The 19,763-nt window shown below is 40.8% G+C and overlaps 1 protein-coding gene across 1 annotated transcript; it reads right to left on the bottom strand.

Moving 5' to 3' along the window:
* Positions 1-1,846: 1,846 nt before the first annotated feature.
* On the bottom strand, positions 1,847-18,439 carry LOC308692990 (uncharacterized protein). Its single transcript, XM_081369670.1, has 3 exons — positions 18,350-18,439; positions 17,527-17,659; positions 1,847-3,771 (listed from the first exon to the last, which is right to left on the bottom strand). The coding sequence occupies exons 2-3, from the start codon at positions 17,609-17,611 to the stop codon at positions 2,768-2,770; spliced, it is 1,089 nt and encodes a 362-aa protein (XP_081225796.1). The 5' UTR covers positions 17,612-17,659; positions 18,350-18,439; the 3' UTR covers positions 1,847-2,767.
* Between the last annotated feature and the right edge of the window lie 1,324 nt (positions 18,440-19,763).

Genomic DNA, 19,763 nt, shown 5'->3' with positions numbered 1-19,763 from the left:
ATCGCGTCGAGTCCTTCTAGCGAGCCCGCGAAAAGGACCGGAGTGGCGACGGGCAGCGTCAACTCGTCTTAGGGCGGGAGAGGGCCCACCAGCGGCCTGCTGGCGGCAGTGGGCCTCATCCCTGCTGACGCCCGGGTTATTCCCCTGAGGGCACGCACTGGTAGACCGGCACATGCCTGTCGTCCGTGAGAGTGCGGCCTCGGTAGATCCTTGTTAGGGTAGAGCGAGTCAATAGGACCCGCACATATCTGGCATGTAGCAGCCATCGGATGCGGGGAGGAAACATGGTGAGTAACCTCTATTGCAACTTCCACGATGACTTCAGATAAGACTTTTAGCGTGAAGAAAGAGATTCTGACGTAATTGTCATGCCCATGCTATTTATACTGCCCGCGGACTGGTCAGCATTTGCATGTTTCGCGTCAATTGGCCAGCTGTCCCCAGCTGGCGTTAGCCTATAAGATTTCAGTAAAAATGGAGATGGAAGGAGTTCCCTTATACGTCAGTATGACGTAATGTCGAAGTGACCGCCTTGAAAGGGAACTGATTATTTTCTCTGATGCAGCCCCCTTCCAACTGTATGGGACATTTGGAAAATCAATTGTCAGGAGAAGAAAAGGTGAACGCTACCATGAGTCCTGTGTCTTGCCAACAGTGAAGCATCTTGAGACCATCTATGTGTGTATTTGTTTTTCATTCAAGGGTTTTTTAAAAATTGACTGTTCGCAAAGACCCGCCCCCTTTAGTTACTGTTGCTATGTCCGACAAGCCATGCCACTTTCACACTACATCATGTTATCACGCAGTGAAAAATACATAGCGGAGCAGAGGGCACTGACAACGCGCTGACAGACCAGGTTACTTTTGATATGAAACAAAGTCTCAACTTTCAAATTTGGCAATTTTTTTAAAAGAAATTTAAACAATAACTACCATTTTGTGGCTCTTTAATGTGTCTGACAGATCACTGCAGAGCCTCAGCTAAAGCTGCTCGTGAACCGATCATCTCTTCCTTCTAGGTCATTTATAGCATCAAGTAAACATGAAAGAACATCAGACGGAATGTTGTTTTAACCGTGGAAAGACGTCAGTACACGCCATTTTTCAAGTTCAAATCCTCCAATGTTAATCTACTAACTCTCCTGACTGCTTTGTCGGACAAAAATGGCGTATTCGGCAGATTATTATTGGTCAGATCGCCTGTCAATTAAACTCCCTGTGAAGAGTCAATTCTGCCCAGGAGCAATTTAATGATGATCCTTGCATTTTAGAGCATGATGGACCACCAAGTCACAAGGCAAGTACAACACAAGTACAACACGTACAACACAGAAGCGCTGCGCTGTTATACTACGTGAAAAAACTCGAGGCCCAGAGAGAAGGAAATGAACAGTGGAATAAAGTCATTGTTTTGGAATAAAGCCATGCTTATAAGCTTAAGATTGAGCCACTGGAGTCACTTGGACTATATTAACGATGTCTTTAATACATTTTCTGGGCCAGCAAGTTATAATGTCTTAGAAGCCTATGGAGGAGTGATCCAGCTCTCAGATTTAATCAAAAATATCTTAATTTGTGTTCCGAAGATAAACGAAGGTCTTACGGGGTTGGAACAACATGAGGGTGAGTAATTACTGACAGAATTTTCATTTTTGGGCGAACTAACCCTTTAAATCAAGATGGCTTATCGCGATTTTAAAATCGCAAAGGCTGCGATTATTTTTTATGCGCAGCTTGGCATTGATGTACGGCTCTGTAAATGCTGCTCAATCTGAAAGCACTGTGAGTTTGAGTCACTTACAACGTGCATTTGAAAAAACAACATGCATCAAACATCTTTCCAAAACATGAGAAGCATTTATGAACCACTTGTGCAACAACAGACAACATTTAATAACATGCATTTACACCAAACTCACTTCATAACGACAGTTGAGCATCCTTCTGTGAGATGATGTACCTTCTTACACAGAATAAGACAGTCGTGTATTTATAAGTCATGTTTAATCAAAGCGTTGAAATCTTCTGTTTATTCAGATACAGTGATAGGGATTTCCTGGAATGATGCATATTATTGAACTTCTGCGGCGGGGCATATTTATCGTGTTTGCATGAGAGCGCCCTTTGGTGTTCAGCACAAAATAATCGCATTTGCCAAATCGCGTGCGGTTTTATTGCGATTAATCGTGTCGTAAATACTATCTGGAGGTAGTCCCCATCAAGCAATTAGCGGTGAGTCAGGATCAGTGGTGAGGCACTTGCAGCTCTAACAAACTTCCAGATGACACCAGATGAGCCCCAACAGTGGCCATATTCTAGTCCAGATTGAAGACATTACCAATTCATTCTCTCACTAAAAATTAACATGCAAATAATGCTGTTTAATGTGCTTATTTCATTCAGTTTTTTTTTCAGTTACATTATGCCATTTCATAGAAAGACAGCATTTTCAACATGTGAACCGCTTCTCTCCTGTGCAAGTACTTGTGTGAGCCTTAAGATTTCCTTTTTGTGAAAAACTCTTGCCACACAGTTTACAGATGAAACGTTTCTCTCCAGTGTGAAGTCTCTTGTGAGTGTTGAGGCTACTTTTACAACTGAAATTCTTTCCACAGTGATGACATATAAAACTGTACTCTCCTGAGTGAATCCTCACGTGGCAGTTAAGAGTTACTTTACGTGTGAATCTCTATCCACACTGATCATGTGAAAGTTTTTTTTTCTTCCAAAAAACAGTTTCTCTCCAGTGTGAATGATAATGTGAAACCTAAGATTTACAACGGTTGTAAAGCTTTTCTCCAGTGTGAATTCTCAAGTGGGAAATAAGGTTTTTTTTTTGAGTGAAACTTTTTCCACACTGTTGGCAGGGGAAAGGCTTCTCTCCAGTGTGAATTCTCATGTGGGAATCAAGGTTTTTTTTTTGAGTGAAACGGCGTTCACAATGAGAGCAAGTATAAGGCTTTTCTCCAGTGTGAATTCTAATGTGGGCTTTAAGGTTTTTTTTTCGATTGAAACTCTTTCCACACTGTTGGCATGTGAAAGGCTTCTCTCCAGTGTGAATTCTCATATGGGCTTTAAGGCTTTGTTTTTGAGTGAAACTCTTTCCACACTGTTGGCAGGTGAAAGGCATATCTCCAGTGTGAACTCTAATGTGGGCTTTAAGGCTTTGTTTTTGATTGAAACCCTTTCCACAATGTTGACAGGTGAAAGGACTCTCTCCAGTGTGAATTCTCATGTGGACATTAAGGTTTTGTCTTTGATTGAAACTCTTTCCACACTGTTGACAGGTGAAAGGACTCTCTCCAGTGTGAATTCTCATGTGGACATTAAGGTTTTGTTTTCGATTGAAACTCTTTCCACACTGTTGGCAGGTGAAAGGCTTCTCTCCAGTGTGAATTCTCACATGGGAAATAAGGATATGTTTATGAGCAAAACTCTGTTCACAATGAGAGCAAGTATAAGGCTTTTCTCCAGTGTGAATTCTTATATGGACTTCAAGGCTTTTCATTTGAGTGAAACTCTTCTCACACTGTTGGCATGTGAAAGGCTTCTCTCCAGTGTGAACTACCATGTGGGATTTAAGGCTTCGTTTTTGACTGAAACTTTTTCCACACTCAAGGCAAGTGAAATAACTGTTAGGTTTGGTCTTTTGAGCTCTTTTTTGTGAGTGAGTCTTTTCCATCTTTGTTAATTTCTCTCCAGTCTTGAAATGTTGATGTTCATCTTCCATATTATTCAGTTCTTGACTCTCCTCTTTCAGCGGCATCAGGTCTAAAGCGAAAAAAGACAAATACAAGTTAACACCAGTTTAAATGGCAACACACAGCTGACAACCTCACAGCTTAACTAACTGATGATTAACTGGGAACGTGTCTGCATGCGTTTATGATAATTCACAAACATTGTGCAAACTCTCCCGGATAGTCGAAATAGGACTCCAAAATAGAAAGAGCCATAAATCCTCCCAACAGAGGAATTTCCCGCATGGAAATTCCCCCCTTCTTATTGGTTGACCCAACCCTGAGAGTTTGGACCTTTCTCAGACTTTAAATGGCCCCTACACAAGCTCTTCCCTCTCTTGGCCTCCTCTGGTACGTTCGGGTTGCTGTCCTGGGGGGGCCACACCAGGCCCCAGACCCCAGGGCAGCAGGCCTTGACCCACAACCAGCCATGTGCTCATTCAGGAGAGAGAGGACTCGCTCAACCAGAACAGAATCAAAGGACAACATCAGGAGTGTGGCACAATGTCTTAATTCAATGCAGAAGAAGTCCATCGCAACTCCAACCATCAACTCTTCTGACGTCCTCCCTTCTCCTGTTTGCTCTGCGTGTCCTCTCCAGCCCCAGGGCTGGCAGGCCACAATCGGCACTCCAGCCATGGCAACAGAGTCAAACCAACCATACAAGTTCATCACCAATTCTTCAATTCTTCAACGCCAAAGAAATCGATTGAGACTCATGGGACCATCAAAATCCTTCTTCAGGAACTTCACGAAATGTTTCACTGCAAAGGACATGCAAGTATACATGAGGTGCTCTGAAAATGATACACTGATGGTTCTTTTCATAGTTAAATGGACCTTTTCCATAGTTCCATTTTCTGCTTCTGGTTTCATTCTGTCACTCACCATTTTACCTATGCATTTATGTATCAACAAAGTTCATTTTACGATTTAGATTTTGACTACAGGCTCTTAGTAGAGCTGTACAGTAAGAAAGACATTTCCCTCCCCCGCAAATGAACATTCAAACTTTCGGTTCACAAAATCCCCTTAATTGGGGCCTTGATGGGGATGTGTATGCAGTCTATGGCACCAACCACATTAGGGAAGCCTAAGGGACATATACTGTAAGTCATACTTATTGGCATGGTCATGATTGCATGACCTTCATTAAAAATTATAATGTAGCCTACCTGCGTTGGCAAAAAATAAAAATTAATAAATCTGCTTTACAACTTTGAGACTTACGTGGCTTGGAAATACCACAAAACCCCTAAAACCAGCTCGAGCGTCAGGTAAATTTTGCGAATATCACGACAGACAGCACTTTTCACCAAGTTCTCCGCATCTCCAATACTCCACTTGCAAAGCATCTCAGGGCAATGCACACAGTTTGTGCTGTTGTTAAACCCAGACTCCTCCAAGTCGAACATTTAATGTGTGAAAAACGATATCTCTCAAAAAGTACACTATCGTGCTGCGCTAAAGGACTTCCCGTATCACCGCCACTTATAAAGCCGCAATCGAATCCTGTTTACATGAAATAAGGCTGCTCCCGAGTAGGTTTAAGCTTACGCACCTGTTGTTATGACAGAAAGTCCAGGATGAGCGTCGAAGAACCAAACAATCCAAGATCATGCCAAATCGTCAACAATCAAATACAGCTAACTGAGTTAGCGACGTACGAAGAACAGATCCCAGAACCCTTGAGATCCAAGATGAATTCTAGCAGAAAATGGCAGAGATTGCGCCAGTGTTGGAAACCTTAAAATGTGCAACCATCAACATGTCAATAGAAAAGGACATGTGAATTTCCAACATTTACCCCAGTGGTTCTCAAAGTGTGGGGCACGGGAGATCAGCAAAAAAAAAAAAACGTTGCAACAGCATTCAAGTGCGTGAATAGCGGCTAGCATTTTGCCTTATTTGCACTGATTCCTCATGTTTGCTAACTTTTTGCACATTGTCATTTATGTCACTTGATATTTATGTCTTAGGGTGTTTAATTGATTTCTGATTTTGCTGGGAGGATTCGCAGAATAAGAATTTCATTGTACTGTGTGACGACTGTTTCCTGTACATATGACAATAAAAGTTTGAAGTTGAAGTTAATGAAGCGACTTTGAACGGCAATTACACTGATTCGTTCTTCTTCAGACCTTTGACTTGTCACCGTTGGAACAAGCCTAACATAGAAGTTGCTCGCCATAGAAAAGCACCTCTTCAGCAGACCGAAACTCAAGCTGCTATTGTGAACGTGCAAGCAACTCGGATGCTGTGCGTGTTCCGGTGGGAAGACGAACAAGAAGCTGAGCTCGTGGACTTGAGTCGCTGTCAAAAGCAGTTGGCAGTTTTATATATTGTTCATCCAAAGCAACATTAACATATTTAAATGTTTTTGTTTATTTAAATTAAAAGTTTAGTTCTGTATTATTATTCTCTCTTACTGTTATATGAAATAATGACATTACAAAGTCAGAACGCCCACCACACACCAGCTTATTGGTGGAGAGGAGACAGAGTGATGAAGCCAATCAGTATATGGGGATGATTAGGAGGCCATGATGGATAAAGGCCAATGGGCAAATTTGTGCAGAATGCCAGGGTTACACCCCTTCTCTTTTTCCAAAGGACACCCTGGGATTTTTAATGACCACAGAGAGTCAGGACCTCGGTTTAACGTCTCATCCAAGGACGGTGCTCTTTGACAGTATAGTGTCCCCATAACTATACTGGGAAGTTAGGACCCACACAGACCACAGGGTGAGCCTATGGTGAGCGTAACCTGAGATGTTCCCTTTCGAAAGGGAACTCACCTACAGGCAGTCAGTGACAGTATTCCCTAAGGCCACTGCCCAAGCTATAAGCCTCAAAGAGGCCTCCAAAACAATGAAGGCCGACCACGGCCGCTCAAAGGCTTGGAACCAACTACCATGGAAGGAGTTCCTTTAAGGGGATATGGACAGGGGGTGCGAAAGGAGTCCCGTCCAGTTACTTTCTGAGGAGGACCAAGTCAACCCCACATGCCACCAGAGAGGCTGACCTGGTCTAATTTACTGACTTTTATCTTGCCAACAACCTGTCTGTTTCCTAAACAGAGTCTCTCACATTGTCTGCCTCACCAGTGGAGGCACATTACAGGGAGCACTGCAATAGTGGCAGTAGTCACTTGCAAACCAGATCATAGAGACAGGCAATTTGGAGAGTATAACTCAGCATAGCGCTTTTTAAACCCTTGCAAATGAGGGGAGTAACTCTACTCAATCCTGGATCTACACAGTACTTTAAAGCATTGTGGAGGCTGGGCACTCAAAAAAGGGGACCCTAATAAGGGAAGTGTGCCTCAAGCTCTAGGGCTGATCTAACAGGGAGGCCTCGTGAGAGTACATTGTTCTTCCGACCAGTTTTAGGGAGCTACGTATTCATACAGAGCGAACCTCAGGTAGTGTCTGGAACACTATGCTAAACCTGATATATATGACCAGGCTCTGGGCTAGAATCAGGGATAATGATGCAACGAGATAATTTATGTTAAACATTCAACTCGTTGGGGAGCTGCCTTCAAGGAGGCCAGTGAAGGCCTGACTACTTGAAAGCAATCCGTGCTAGCAAAGCTAGCCTCAGATGTTCTTAGGTGCTCTCACAGACATTTTTGTGGGATGGAGATGGATTCAAAAGCAAATAACTACATCAGGAAGTGGCTGGGCTTACCCCGGAGCCTCTCCAATGTTGGCCTGTTTGGGAGGAATGCACTTCAATTGCCACTGAGGTCAATCCTGTTGGGCTACAGACAGGAGAAGGCAAGGCTTGTTCTAGAGCTGAGGGACTCGTCAGACCCATTTGTGCAGAACACCAAAGCCCCTGTCCGAACAGGTCGCAAGTGGAGGGCAGATCTAGCATTTGACAAGGCTATCAGCAGGCTGAAACACCAAGAGACTGTTGGCAGGACACAGTCAGGGAGAACTCACCTGGGGTGGGGGACTGCTCCGAAGATGTGGTCCAAAGCCACAAGGAAGGAGAGGAAAGAGCTAGTGATTTCCGAGGTGGTCAGGACAGAGGAGGAGACCTATCAGATTAAAGCCCTTAGCCAACGCCAGCAAGGACACTAGACGACCTGGGAAGGAGTAATAAGCAGGACTGTAGGTTGGGCCGACATGTGGAAGATCCCCCAAGCCAGGCTGAGTTTACTCATAAGGTCCACCTACGACACCCTCCCAAGCCCCAGCAACTTCTATCTGTGGTATGACTCAGAGGAGAGTTGCCAATTTTGCAATGCCCCAAATCCGAGCCTGCAGCACATCCTGTCAAGCTGCAAAAAAGCACTGGCCCAGGGTCGGTACAGGTAGCGCCATGATCGAGTCCTGCGGAAGCTGACGGAGATCCTGGAGGTACGCAGGGCAGAATCAGCCATGGATCGCCTACCACCGACATCAAGGCGACCGATTCACTTCGTCAGAGAGGGAGAAGGAGCCCCTAACATCACGCAGCCACAGAGATCAGCCCTGGCAGGCAGTTGAGTGGAACCTTAGAGTGGACCTTGATCGCTAAGGTTTCCAACAGAGATCACCATAACCAACCTTCGACCGGACATTATTCTCTGGTCTCCCACAGCCCGGGTAGTAATTTTGGCAGAGCTCACTGTCCCGTGGGAGGGAGAAATGGAGGCAGCCTTTGAGAGGAAAAAAGACCGGTACCTCGACCTCACAGCCGAATGCAGAGAGGCTGGGTGGTCGGGTGGTCAGCTACCCAGTGGAAGTCGGCTGTAGGGAGTTTATGGGAGCATCCACCCAGCGCTTCCAGAAGAGCATGGGAGTCACCGGGCCCAAACTCAGAAAGGCTTTGAAAGACCTGGCCGAGAAGGCCGAGCAGGGACGCTTTTGGCTTTAGTTAAGAAGGAAAGACCAGGCGGGGGGAAAGCAAGGGTCCTAGGGTCAGCTGCAAGCCACCATGAGATGTTCCGGGATTAATGGAACGAAACATAAATGAAGGGTGGCTCCCGGCTGATGACCCTGCAGCTTCCCGCAATGGCACCGTCGGAGGTGCGGCAAGCAGAAATGCTCAGCAGGCAGTCACTTGCCTGTGCAACCACCTACAACATTTTTTTCCCGACAAAATACATCAACTAAATTATTGTCCATACTTCAAGCCCTTGAAATCTTTTAATGGAATGTGTCATGTATACATTTATTGTTGTACTTTCAGCATATTTTGAAGCTAATCAGAAATACAACTTAATTATTTTGATCTATTTACTACTTTTTCTCTATGATATTTTAAATCCTTTCAGAAACAGAGATGGTTACTCTGAATTTAGAAGTACTACCAGCTCCATCAGTGTGTCCTTCATCTTCTCCGTCAACCGTAACACAAAGCCTGTCTTGCCTTGCATCCCACTCAGAGACTTCCAGGCCAAGCCTGACCTCTACACAAATCCCCATCATTTCCAAAATGTGGGCTGAAACTTTTCAAGTCCCTTGGAACAACATGCCTCCTGAGATCTGTACAACAATCTCTACAGGAAAAATACCTAAACCTGCAGAAAGGCGCCAAATGGTTAGAGTTCTGGTTGACGAGATGAGCAAGTTTGAACTTTGCCCAACACGTGCCCAGTGTCTTATATCTGTCAAAAGATTTTAAGGGAGTACCCTAACACTTTTGGAGACAAATTTCTAAATGGCTCGTTAATAGGAGGGGATATGCATCACTTCTAATCCAAGTGAAGACACGAGTTGAAAATTTGAACCGTGAGAGCAGACTTTGTCTGTCATAGATCAAGGCCAAACTCTGGATGCAAAAGAAGACCAACAGACACCTATGGCTGTGTGAGATCTGAACCGACAATCAAGTCTAAACGTCAACAACTACAGGACTTTTACTGCCATGAGGGAACTGGCGGTGTAGAGAGAGCAGAAGTAAAAACTCTTATGGACACTACATTCTGTCTTTTGCGTCAGCAATTAAATTCCATACCAGCACCTTCAGTTGAAGACATTAGGAGGCAGTGGCCATACCTCTTCCCCCAGAAGTCTATCAGTGCCCACTTCAAGTTGCTCACTGACATTGATGTTCTGAATGCTTTCGAGATGTCCATGAAAGAATGTGGAAAGGCTATCATTGAGTACTTCAAGAACAAATCAAAGAATGAAAAGGTGAAGGATGTCCTGTCCCAGCCTGAAAACACAGAGATGGCACACCTGCATATCAAGCTTCTAATGTACCATTTTCAGGAACATGAAGATGGATTGGTGTTGCATGCAGATGTGAGTATTTAAATTTCTTCTTTACTAAGTGATATTATGCATTCTGACTTGTGTATTGTGTGTCCTCTACAGGTTGCTGCATCTGCAGCTGATGTTGAGAAGAAACTTAATCTACCTGCAAGTCCTTGTCTCATTTTGCAGGGTTAGTGTCTTATTAGGATGTTAAGAAGAAACATTGACAAATGGGGAAAAAAAGAAGAAGAAGAAAAAAAAGAGTTTCAAAAGTTCACCCAAAAATGAAAATTCTGTCATCATTAACCCTATTAGTAATTTTTTTCTTACTATGGAATTCAATGGTGACCCACAACTTTTTGGGTTAAAAACATTCTTCCAAATATATTCCTTTGTGTTCAGCAGTAAATTATGACAGAATTAAATTTTTGGGTGAACTATCCCTCTACAACAAAGTCTTCTCAAAGGCAAAACTTGAAAAGAGTTTGCCAATGTTTTGGTTATTGTTATATTTTTGGTTTATTTTATTTTTGGCTGTTTTTGTTTTAGGTACGGCAGAGCAGACAAATGCTGTACGATGGATGTTAAGCCTAGAGGGCCGTGTTATTTGTGAGTGTGTCCAGTCATCATTTTTGACAGCACTTGCAACACTGTTTGCTGTGTACTACATCTTCAACCTGCAGTATCATGCTGCACATTGGAGTTTCTGGAGGTGTGACACTTTAATATTCCTTTCCTCTTCTTTTTTTTTACCTTTCAGAATCATCTTTAAAAGAATTTTGACTCATGATTCTTGCATACTATGGTAATCAGGGCTCGACATTAAGGCTTGTCCGCTTGTCCGGGACAAGTGGATTTTTTTGTAGGACAAGTGGAAGAGAAAATTAGCTGTCCCACTGGACAAGTTCAATTTAAAACAAAATAAAATGCCAAGTTACTTCACGTTATGTGCCACTCATTACGTCTATTTTACAGATTTAATTTTACCGATTTGAAATGAACACATTTTTTTCCTCACAATCCGTCGAACCAGCGTCCAACTCAGAATGCTTTGATTGGCCAATCAGGAGTCGGTCCAAGTTTACCTGCCTCAAAGAACAGTGGTGGAGACTGGAGTGGAGAGTGATGTTTCTTCAGGCTACGCAGCCCGGCTAAGCGCCAGGAAAAGCTCCAAAAACAAGTCACCTTACACCAACAGCACCATATGAATTAAAACAGGAATGAAAATTTGTAACCAAATGGAAAGATGAATTCGACTGGGTTATTTATGAAGACGGAGTAATGTTCTGTGGCGTCTGTCGGGGGCAACCCAACCTGACTGACAAGTAAGTGACATTAGCTAGCTAGCGTTGGCAGCCGTGTACTGTAAACAAGCATTAACAGCATTTGTATTGGTTAAACGTATAGTTAGCTAATGTTCAGATGTAAAGTAGCTACACGTTTTAAAGTATCCCTTGGTAAATCAGCCTCTGCCGGGTAGAAAGTGGCAAAATCCATTGTTATGTCTACAAAATTATTTTAGATACACATATTCAGTTCTATTATACAGTAAGTTTAGCTAGCTTGCAAATACTGAGGATACCTACCGAATTTGATTTAGCCAATGTCGTTAGCAATGCAAGCTAACGTTAGTTTGTTAGCTGTATATAAAATTTCACTGGGTCTTGCAGTTTGATTTACTGAAATTATTATGAAAGGTTATGTTCTACTAGCCATTTGCCTACTTTAGCAAGTCACAGTATTTCCAAGCCCTGATAATGTGCGTACTGTAACTGAGATGACGCAGTAAATAATTCCTCTTTCAAGTAATGAAACCCCTGTTCAAGTGTTGAGCATTAAATTAACTGCACGGTCTGTATGTTACCAAAGGATCTTCAACTGAATTTGATTAATATTGATAGTGTTTGGATGCTTTTAATTGTTTGTTCGAATTCTGCATTAGCAAAACACAAAAAATAAATTATAAAATTATAAATCTTTACCCGGACTAGTGACTTTAGTGCATGGACAAGTGAAACATAAATTTACTTGTCCAAAGGACAAGTGCCTCAAAAAGTTAATGTCAAGCCCTGTTTGTTATATAACTGACTTTAGACGCAACGTTGGAATAAACCCAGAAAGAGGCTCAAAGACCTGCAGAGGCAAGGTGGTCTCCAAGAAGACGGGCAAGGTGGTGAATACAAAGTCTGCAACAGTTAATTCAAAGCTTGCCTCTCTACTGAAAAATCTTGCTGATACCGAATGGGATTTCATCTAGGTAAGTTAATTTGCACACACCTATTTCTTTTCCTGCTTCCTGTTAAAGTTATTATACCAGCTTTTTTGTAGAACATGTAACAAATGTACAATACGCTACTAAAAGCTTATTTCATTTTAATTTTCAGATGTGCTTTACAAAGTATCACTAAGGTGAGTGTGTGTCTTTCCAAACCCGTAAGACTTGTTCATCTTCCGAACTCAAATGAAGATTCTACACAGCCTACACAACTACTACTTTTAAGGTATTTAAAGTAATCCAGTAGACTCCATCGGTTTAAATTTAGTTTGATGAAGTAACGCAAGTTCTTTCTGTGTGCTGGGAAAAAATTTGCACTAGCACCATAACACATGCGTGTTAAACATACTTTGTGTAAATGCGCTTTTTTCGCTTCATAAAATTGAGGTTAAACCCCTGGAGTCACATGGATTACTTTAATGATGACTTTACTACCTTTCTGGGGCATGAAAGTGCAAGTTGTATTGGCTGTCAGTGGAGTGACAAAGTTCTCAGATTTTATTATCTTCATTTGTTTTCTGAAGATAAACAGAAGTGTTACTGTGCGTCCACACCAAAAGCGAATACCGCGTCAAATTCACGTCTACCGCATCTAGTTGGACGCTTGAACATTTTGAATCCATTTGCGCTCTTTAGCGAAATTGACAAAAAAGCAAAAAAGCGCATAAAAAGCAAAAGTTTTAAGCGAAATTGACGCGCGTCTGAGGCGAAGTCCGCTTCTTGTGGGCGGGGCAAGTGCTAGGCGGTTGTCTGTTTGCAAAATAGCTGATGTTGATCGAGCATTCCTCGAGAGTTACTGCTCTGTATTTGCTTTGGAAAGCAGAACAGCGGCATAGGGGTCATCGTCGCCCTACTTGGGTCCACCGAGACCCTCCGGAGGCGAACCCAGTTTGGCGAGTTTCACCATTTGCTCCAGGAGCTGTGCCTGGATGACGGCCGCTATCAGCGGTGCTTCTGCCTGTCCCGCGCCCAGTTTGATGACCTGTTGTCCCGCGTCGGAGCGAGGATCACCCTCGCCCTCAACCACATAATCTGTCATTTATATTTGTATTGATGATAAATTGAGCCAGCCTCCAAAAGTAATTAACCTGTCCTTTTTTTTTTCTCACACAACAATGTCCAGACACAAACTATGTTCTTATACACTAAAGTATGTTGGTTGTCTTTACATAAGAATAATAATGTTTCATATAATCTGGATTTAGATATGGAATAAATAGCATTCAATACAAAATGAATATGTCTCATATATTGAAATCAAGTTTTTATATGATAAAAGATTTACTTTGTTTTTACTTCACCACGTGACAGCAGCAAGCAGGCTCCTGATTGGTTAACGCGGCGCGAACTGACGCCAAAGTTCAGATTTTTCACGTCAAACGCTTGAATGCACAAAAAGCACCATATAAAATCATTCACGCGTAACGCGCCAGATGCTCAATTTGCGTCATTCGCACGTCCAGCGAATTCGCGTCTACTGCGCTGTGCTAAACGCCTCATTCACGCCGCAGGACCTCCAGACGCGCGTAAACGCGTCTTTGCATTGACTTAACATTGAAATCACTCGCGCCAGATGCTCTATTCGCGTTTGGTGTGAACGCAGCATTACGGGTTTGGAATGACATGAGGATGTGTGATTAATTCAAGCTTTATTTTTAGGTGAACTAACCATTTAACCCTGGGGCTTTTCTATCTTGATCCATGTTTCGCATTGCTCATAATTTCCCCAGGGTTTATTTGCATATTTGCGGTGTCATTGCCATTGATTATGAATGCAACTCATGACCCATAAAGGCTATGATATTGTGCATTCTTAAGTTTGCCTTTGTTAAAATAGGTTTTAGAAAGAACAATAACCCAGAGTTATGCGCAGTAAAGCCCTTTTTTGTGACAGGCATCATTGTACCATGCTGTTGGTAATTAAAAAGCCTGCCATCTCTTTTTTAAGCTCAAAATGTCTCCCCATTTACTCTCTCCTTAAAGGGGTCATATAATGTCATTTTTGTACAAGCTAATATGATTCTTTAGGGTCTAAATTAAAAGTTTGTTATATACTTTAATTAAAAATTCTCATTAGTATTGTAAGAAAACACTCATTTTACCTGGTCAAAAACAGCTCTGTTTTCAGCACGCCGTTTCAGTGCATGTGTCTTTAAATGATAATGAGCTTTGCTCACCCCGCCCCTCTGTTCTGTGCGTACACCGTAACACAATAACACAATAACCATAACGCATTGTTCATTATAAACGTAGGATTATGAATTATATTGAGAACGTCGTACATAGAAAACATGCCATAATGTACCCTGAGTGTAAATTGCCGCATTCATCGTTAAGCCTGCAGCAAGCAATTTGCAAAGATTAATATAAATATTAATATAAAGGTTAATAAAACATTACACTCGCTTCAGTTATTCTGGGGGTGCAGCAGAAACACGAATAGTTGGTACCGATCCTTTTTTCAGGAGCAGCTTCTTAGCAAAACCAGCTTTATACTGACCCTTGTGTGTAAAGCAGTCTGGTGTGTGAAATGATTTGCGCAAACATGAAAGCATTGACGTTGATCGTGGGGAATATTCCCTTCGAAAACAAACTCAGCCACTGCGTCTTCAGCGGTCCGGATTTAGGAACATCAAAATGATGCTGTGTTCCTTATTGCACCCAAGAACAGAACACCACAATCGCTTAGACGCCATTCTGCTCATAGACAGTGCTCCAGCGTATCAACAATGACGCGCGGACTATGATTGACAGCTCGCTCACGAGCGAGGGCGGGTCTGAGTTGAAACGCTGCTGTCAATCAACAATCGTGGGAGGGGCGTTGATTTTGTGACGTCACACGGTCGAACAGCTTGATTTGAGATGGGGAAAACATAAGAAGATTTAAAAAAACACTGGATGGATTTTTATCATTTTATGATGATTGTGTACAGGCCCTGCCAACACACATTTCAGTAGTGGTGTCAACAATAATCGATTCGGCGATGCATCGCAATGCGGGGCATGCACGATTCAGCATCGATGCGGCAAAGTGCCATAATCGATTATGTCACTGTTTATTTTCTGGCCTTGAGTTGGACAATAAAGCTGTTAAGTTTCAATTACTTCCGGGACTTTCAAACATCAAAATAACATTTATTAATATGTATTCTTGTCAAAATGACATATAAACATCTTTTCCTGTTCTATTTTGCCTGGAAACGCTTCCAACACGCTTGTGTGTCGCGTGAAAAATAGGCGTCGGTTCTATTTCTAGCATGCGCGTGTTTTCCGCGCGGCTCGAGCCGTGTCACGCAGGCAGTGTGCAAGCTCTACCTGTTAACATGGGAGCCGAAAAAAAACGGACACGCCACGCAGCCAGTGTGTCGCCGGCCTTACGCGGTGTGTAAAACCTGCCACACTAAAATCAAGCACGTTGGCAATACAACTAACTTAAGTTAGTTTAAAAAAAACACTTATGTTCTCTGCTGGAAAAAGTTTGCTGTTATTATTGCTCTATTTAATTTCAAATGGTTCTAAAGCAGAGAGAAGAGAAACATTTCTCATTCAAAGCACTGAAAGCAGTGATTTATGTTTCTTATTCAGTTTTCAGTTTTGAAAATGCCATATCCAATACCCTGTACCATAAAATTTTATTTAATGACATTTATGTCAAAGATACAGGAGAGTGATAATACACACATAGCAGCCAATAAAATCTGTTGTTCAATATCTGACTGCTTGTATTGCCTCATGGCTGATGAAAAATGTGCCTTGTTGTGTGCAGTAGAATTTTGATGCATCGCAATGCATCGTAGAATCGAATTGAATCGAATCGTTACCTGGTGAATCGTAATCGAATCGAATCGTGAGGGCAGTGCCAATGCACACCCCTACATTTCAGTACAATCAACTTGTAAAAGTGCATGTACCATTATATGACCCCTTTAAAGTTAATCTAAATTCTTCATAATTCTTCCTTTTTTTATCTTTCAGACTACACCTGCATCAATTTGAAGATTCTGGAATGTTCTTGGCCTGTACCTGTTCTAATTACTTGCAAGGTTTTGACTTCACTGGACTTTTATTCAACTAAAACTTTTGAAGTTAATTTTCACATTCTTTACGGAATGTACACCCCAAGCACATTCTTGGCCTGTTCCTGTACCAAATCCAGGTTTTGACTTCTATTGACTTTTATTAAACTAAAATAAACTTCAAAGCTTTCCACATTCTTTACTATTTCTTAAAGACTGTTTTTAGGTAAACACAAAATATGGATTAATCTATTGGACGTGGTTCAGTTTTGATTTGCTCTTTTGTTTAAGTATTCAGATTATTTGTCACTAAACTGTGTTGTGTGCTATCAAATAAATGCCCTCTTGAGCTGTTTTTTTGGGGGAAAATCTTCTAAATTAATTATTACAATACCAGTTTATTTGTACAGATACAGATATTAAACAAATAAAGATATAAATAAAATGTAATAAAGAATATGTAACTTAGAATACAGTAATGAAACTGCAGGATTACGGTACAAAGCTGGAAGCCCTGTTGCCAGTATTTTACATTTAAATTACAGAAATGTTGTAATTTAGATTACAGTAATGAATATGTATGATTACGGTACACAGCTGGAAAACCTGCTGCCAGTATTTTACCATTAATTTACAGGTAATTTTTTTACAGTATGCCTAAAGAATGAGAGAAAAAAAAAGTAGAAACATTTGGATTGTGGGCTTGTTGTAATTTGCTTACTGCAACGATCTTATGTCAATGAAATGACTGACTTGTTAAGGACTTAAAATAATATGGATGTCAATACATCAGAATAATAATTGTAACTACTCATGATTTGGAATTATGGGCTAAATCTTTTTCCCCAAACAATATTGTAATAATGGCCACCTTTCATAAAATGTAAACATTATCATTGATATTACTGTTTTTAATATCATTGATATTATATGTTTCAATCTTTGGTTTAGTGAAAGGTACTTGATGGGGCTGTGGTGATAGTTAAAGGGATACTTCATCCAAAATGAATGTTCTCTCATCATTTACTCACCCATACCATCCCAGATGTATATGATTTTATTTCTTTGGAATATCACAGATTTATAATCCATATAATGTACAGATCCTCTAAAGTTCATGTGGAAACACTTTATTTCCATTTGTCTGGTCATGTGATCTCAACAAACATGTCTGTCCACATGAGAAGATCCGCTCCATGTCAAATAAAACCACTTTAATTCAGGAAACTCATATGACAACATTCTTCATAGATATCATTCATTTCTGTAGATCATTTTAATAAGGACCGAGTGAAACTAACCTGTTTGTTCCTCAGTTTCTTCATGTTTCACGCTGAACACTTCTTCAATCTTTATGTCTTCACTCTCCTGTTTAATCAACGCCATCTTTACAAACGTGTCACGTGGATCTCAGATGTTTCTCCAGGAGTTTTCCTGTGTGTTTGGACAATTTATCATGTTTAAGATGAGAATAATTAACAGAAAGAAAAATAAATCCACAGTAAATCTCTGAGTGCGTCTCAATCAGCTCTAGTTCAGTAGTTCAGCGCACTGGTGAGGGAGTCAGTCAGAGGGAGAGTTAATGGACTTAAACTGACTAGACAAAAATCACTCAAAACAAGCACTACAATATAATACAATAACAAATTATACAGACACTTCATATTTAATGATTTGTAGATTTAACAGATTACGGTGGCATAAAAACATTTGCGATTTGTTCATGAAAGTTGTCATTATTATTCATCATATAAGTGTTTTCGTTGTATTTTTACACTGTTTTGAGCGGCAGGATTCGTCAGCGCGCGGTGATTCAAGCGCTTTGAATCAGTGAGTCATTTGGCAAAGCATTAGATTCAATTGACTCCGTTTCTCCATCACCACTTTCCAAAACCCGAATTCGTGTTTACAATAAACTGATACACGATTTAGTGCGCGAAATGAGACGTGCAACTTTTCTGTTACTCACATTCGAATACGCTTTACTAACACAAAAAAAGTAATATTGTTATTAAGCATTTCACAAAGATATGTTCAATAATACATGGTCACATATACCTCTTGTAAAAACTATCAAATCGACGTATATCGATTTAAACTCTTTAAATGCATAAAACCACAAACCTTTTTGTTGCAGGAGTTGCAGGAGAACGGCGCAGATTTATGATGTCATATCGTCAGACCAAAATAAAAGTCCTGTTCAATCTGTTATCCAATATCCACAGTCCATAGAAATGTATATAATAGTTGTCATGGGAATTCATGTTGAAATATATATTTTACTACATTGTCCAATTATGTGATGAAAAATATTGAGAATTACTAATTGTTAAAAAGACTGAATGATTTATTAAAGCACAATTCATGTGTAAGCATTGAAATGCATCTTTCACAAAAATCAGTATAAGATAACAAAAAAAATTTAAGGTTAATGTTAATGCTAAAAAGGTATTGACAAAAAAACAATTATTCTGCATGTCACCTGGTCATTGTGGTTTCGTGTTTTTGTCTTTTCTGTAATCTTCTGATAACAACATTATTATCTTTGTCTGTGACATTTCCATCCTGTTAAGCATTTACAATGATTTCATAAAGTCAGCAGTAAATAAAGTGTCAATGAAAATGTATGGAATTGTCGACTATGAAAAAAAAAGACGATTTTCTTTAAAGCTACACTGTGTAATTTATTAAGTTGATTTTTAGCAAAAAACACTTTTTTCTTTCTAAATTATATGTGCTCATTCATGTGTAATTACTTCCACCAACTAATCAAGTATTCTCGTAAGCGTAGAATCTGCCATTTGCCATTTAGAATACATACGAGCGAGTCGCTCGAATAGCGGCAGCCATGTTGCGCCTCCATCTTGAAAATACATTCGCCAAAGAGGAACATACCTGGAAATTCAAGCTTTGCCTTTAACGATTTTACACTCAGTGGCCCATGACGAATGCGAGGGGGAAATTACTTGCGACTGCCGGGAGATTTGAAAGCCTGTTGAAGATGGAGAATCACACATATTCTCGAGGACAAGTAACAGAGTCATCAAGGAAGCGAAAGAGAGAATTAAAAAGACATCGCGACAAGCAAATCAACAAGACCAAAGTAAATATTGGAGTGACTTTTCCCAGATGGAAAGAGCTCATGAGGAGCAAGGATTTTAAAACGGACGCCGAAGTTGCCTGCTTTCTTCTCGACAGGTAATTCAGCCTATTTGTGTAAATTCAAAGTTTTATAGTTGCTTGGCTAACCATAGCATGGTTGTGCATAACGCCAGAACGACATCTAGGATACTTTTCCTCGTGTCAATGATGAAAAAGGATTGTTTAACTTAGAACATAATTTAAGCATCACAAATATGTGCGCTGTTCAGTTACAAAGTTTAACTTATTCAACCTAATGCTGTTACATTGAATATACGAAGCGAAACAAACGTTTTTCTTAAAAATCCACAACACACACAACAAATTGTTTGTTTGTTCAATTCATCTTCAATTATCTTGCATCTACTGTATTTTACATACAGTGCCTGTGAGAAAG

This window comes from Scardinius erythrophthalmus, assembly GCF_964197995.2.
Source record: "Scardinius erythrophthalmus genome assembly, chromosome: 6".
Classification (NCBI taxonomy): domain Eukaryota; kingdom Metazoa; phylum Chordata; class Actinopteri; order Cypriniformes; family Leuciscidae; genus Scardinius; species Scardinius erythrophthalmus.
This window is presented reverse-complemented; position numbering and strand designations above follow the sequence as displayed.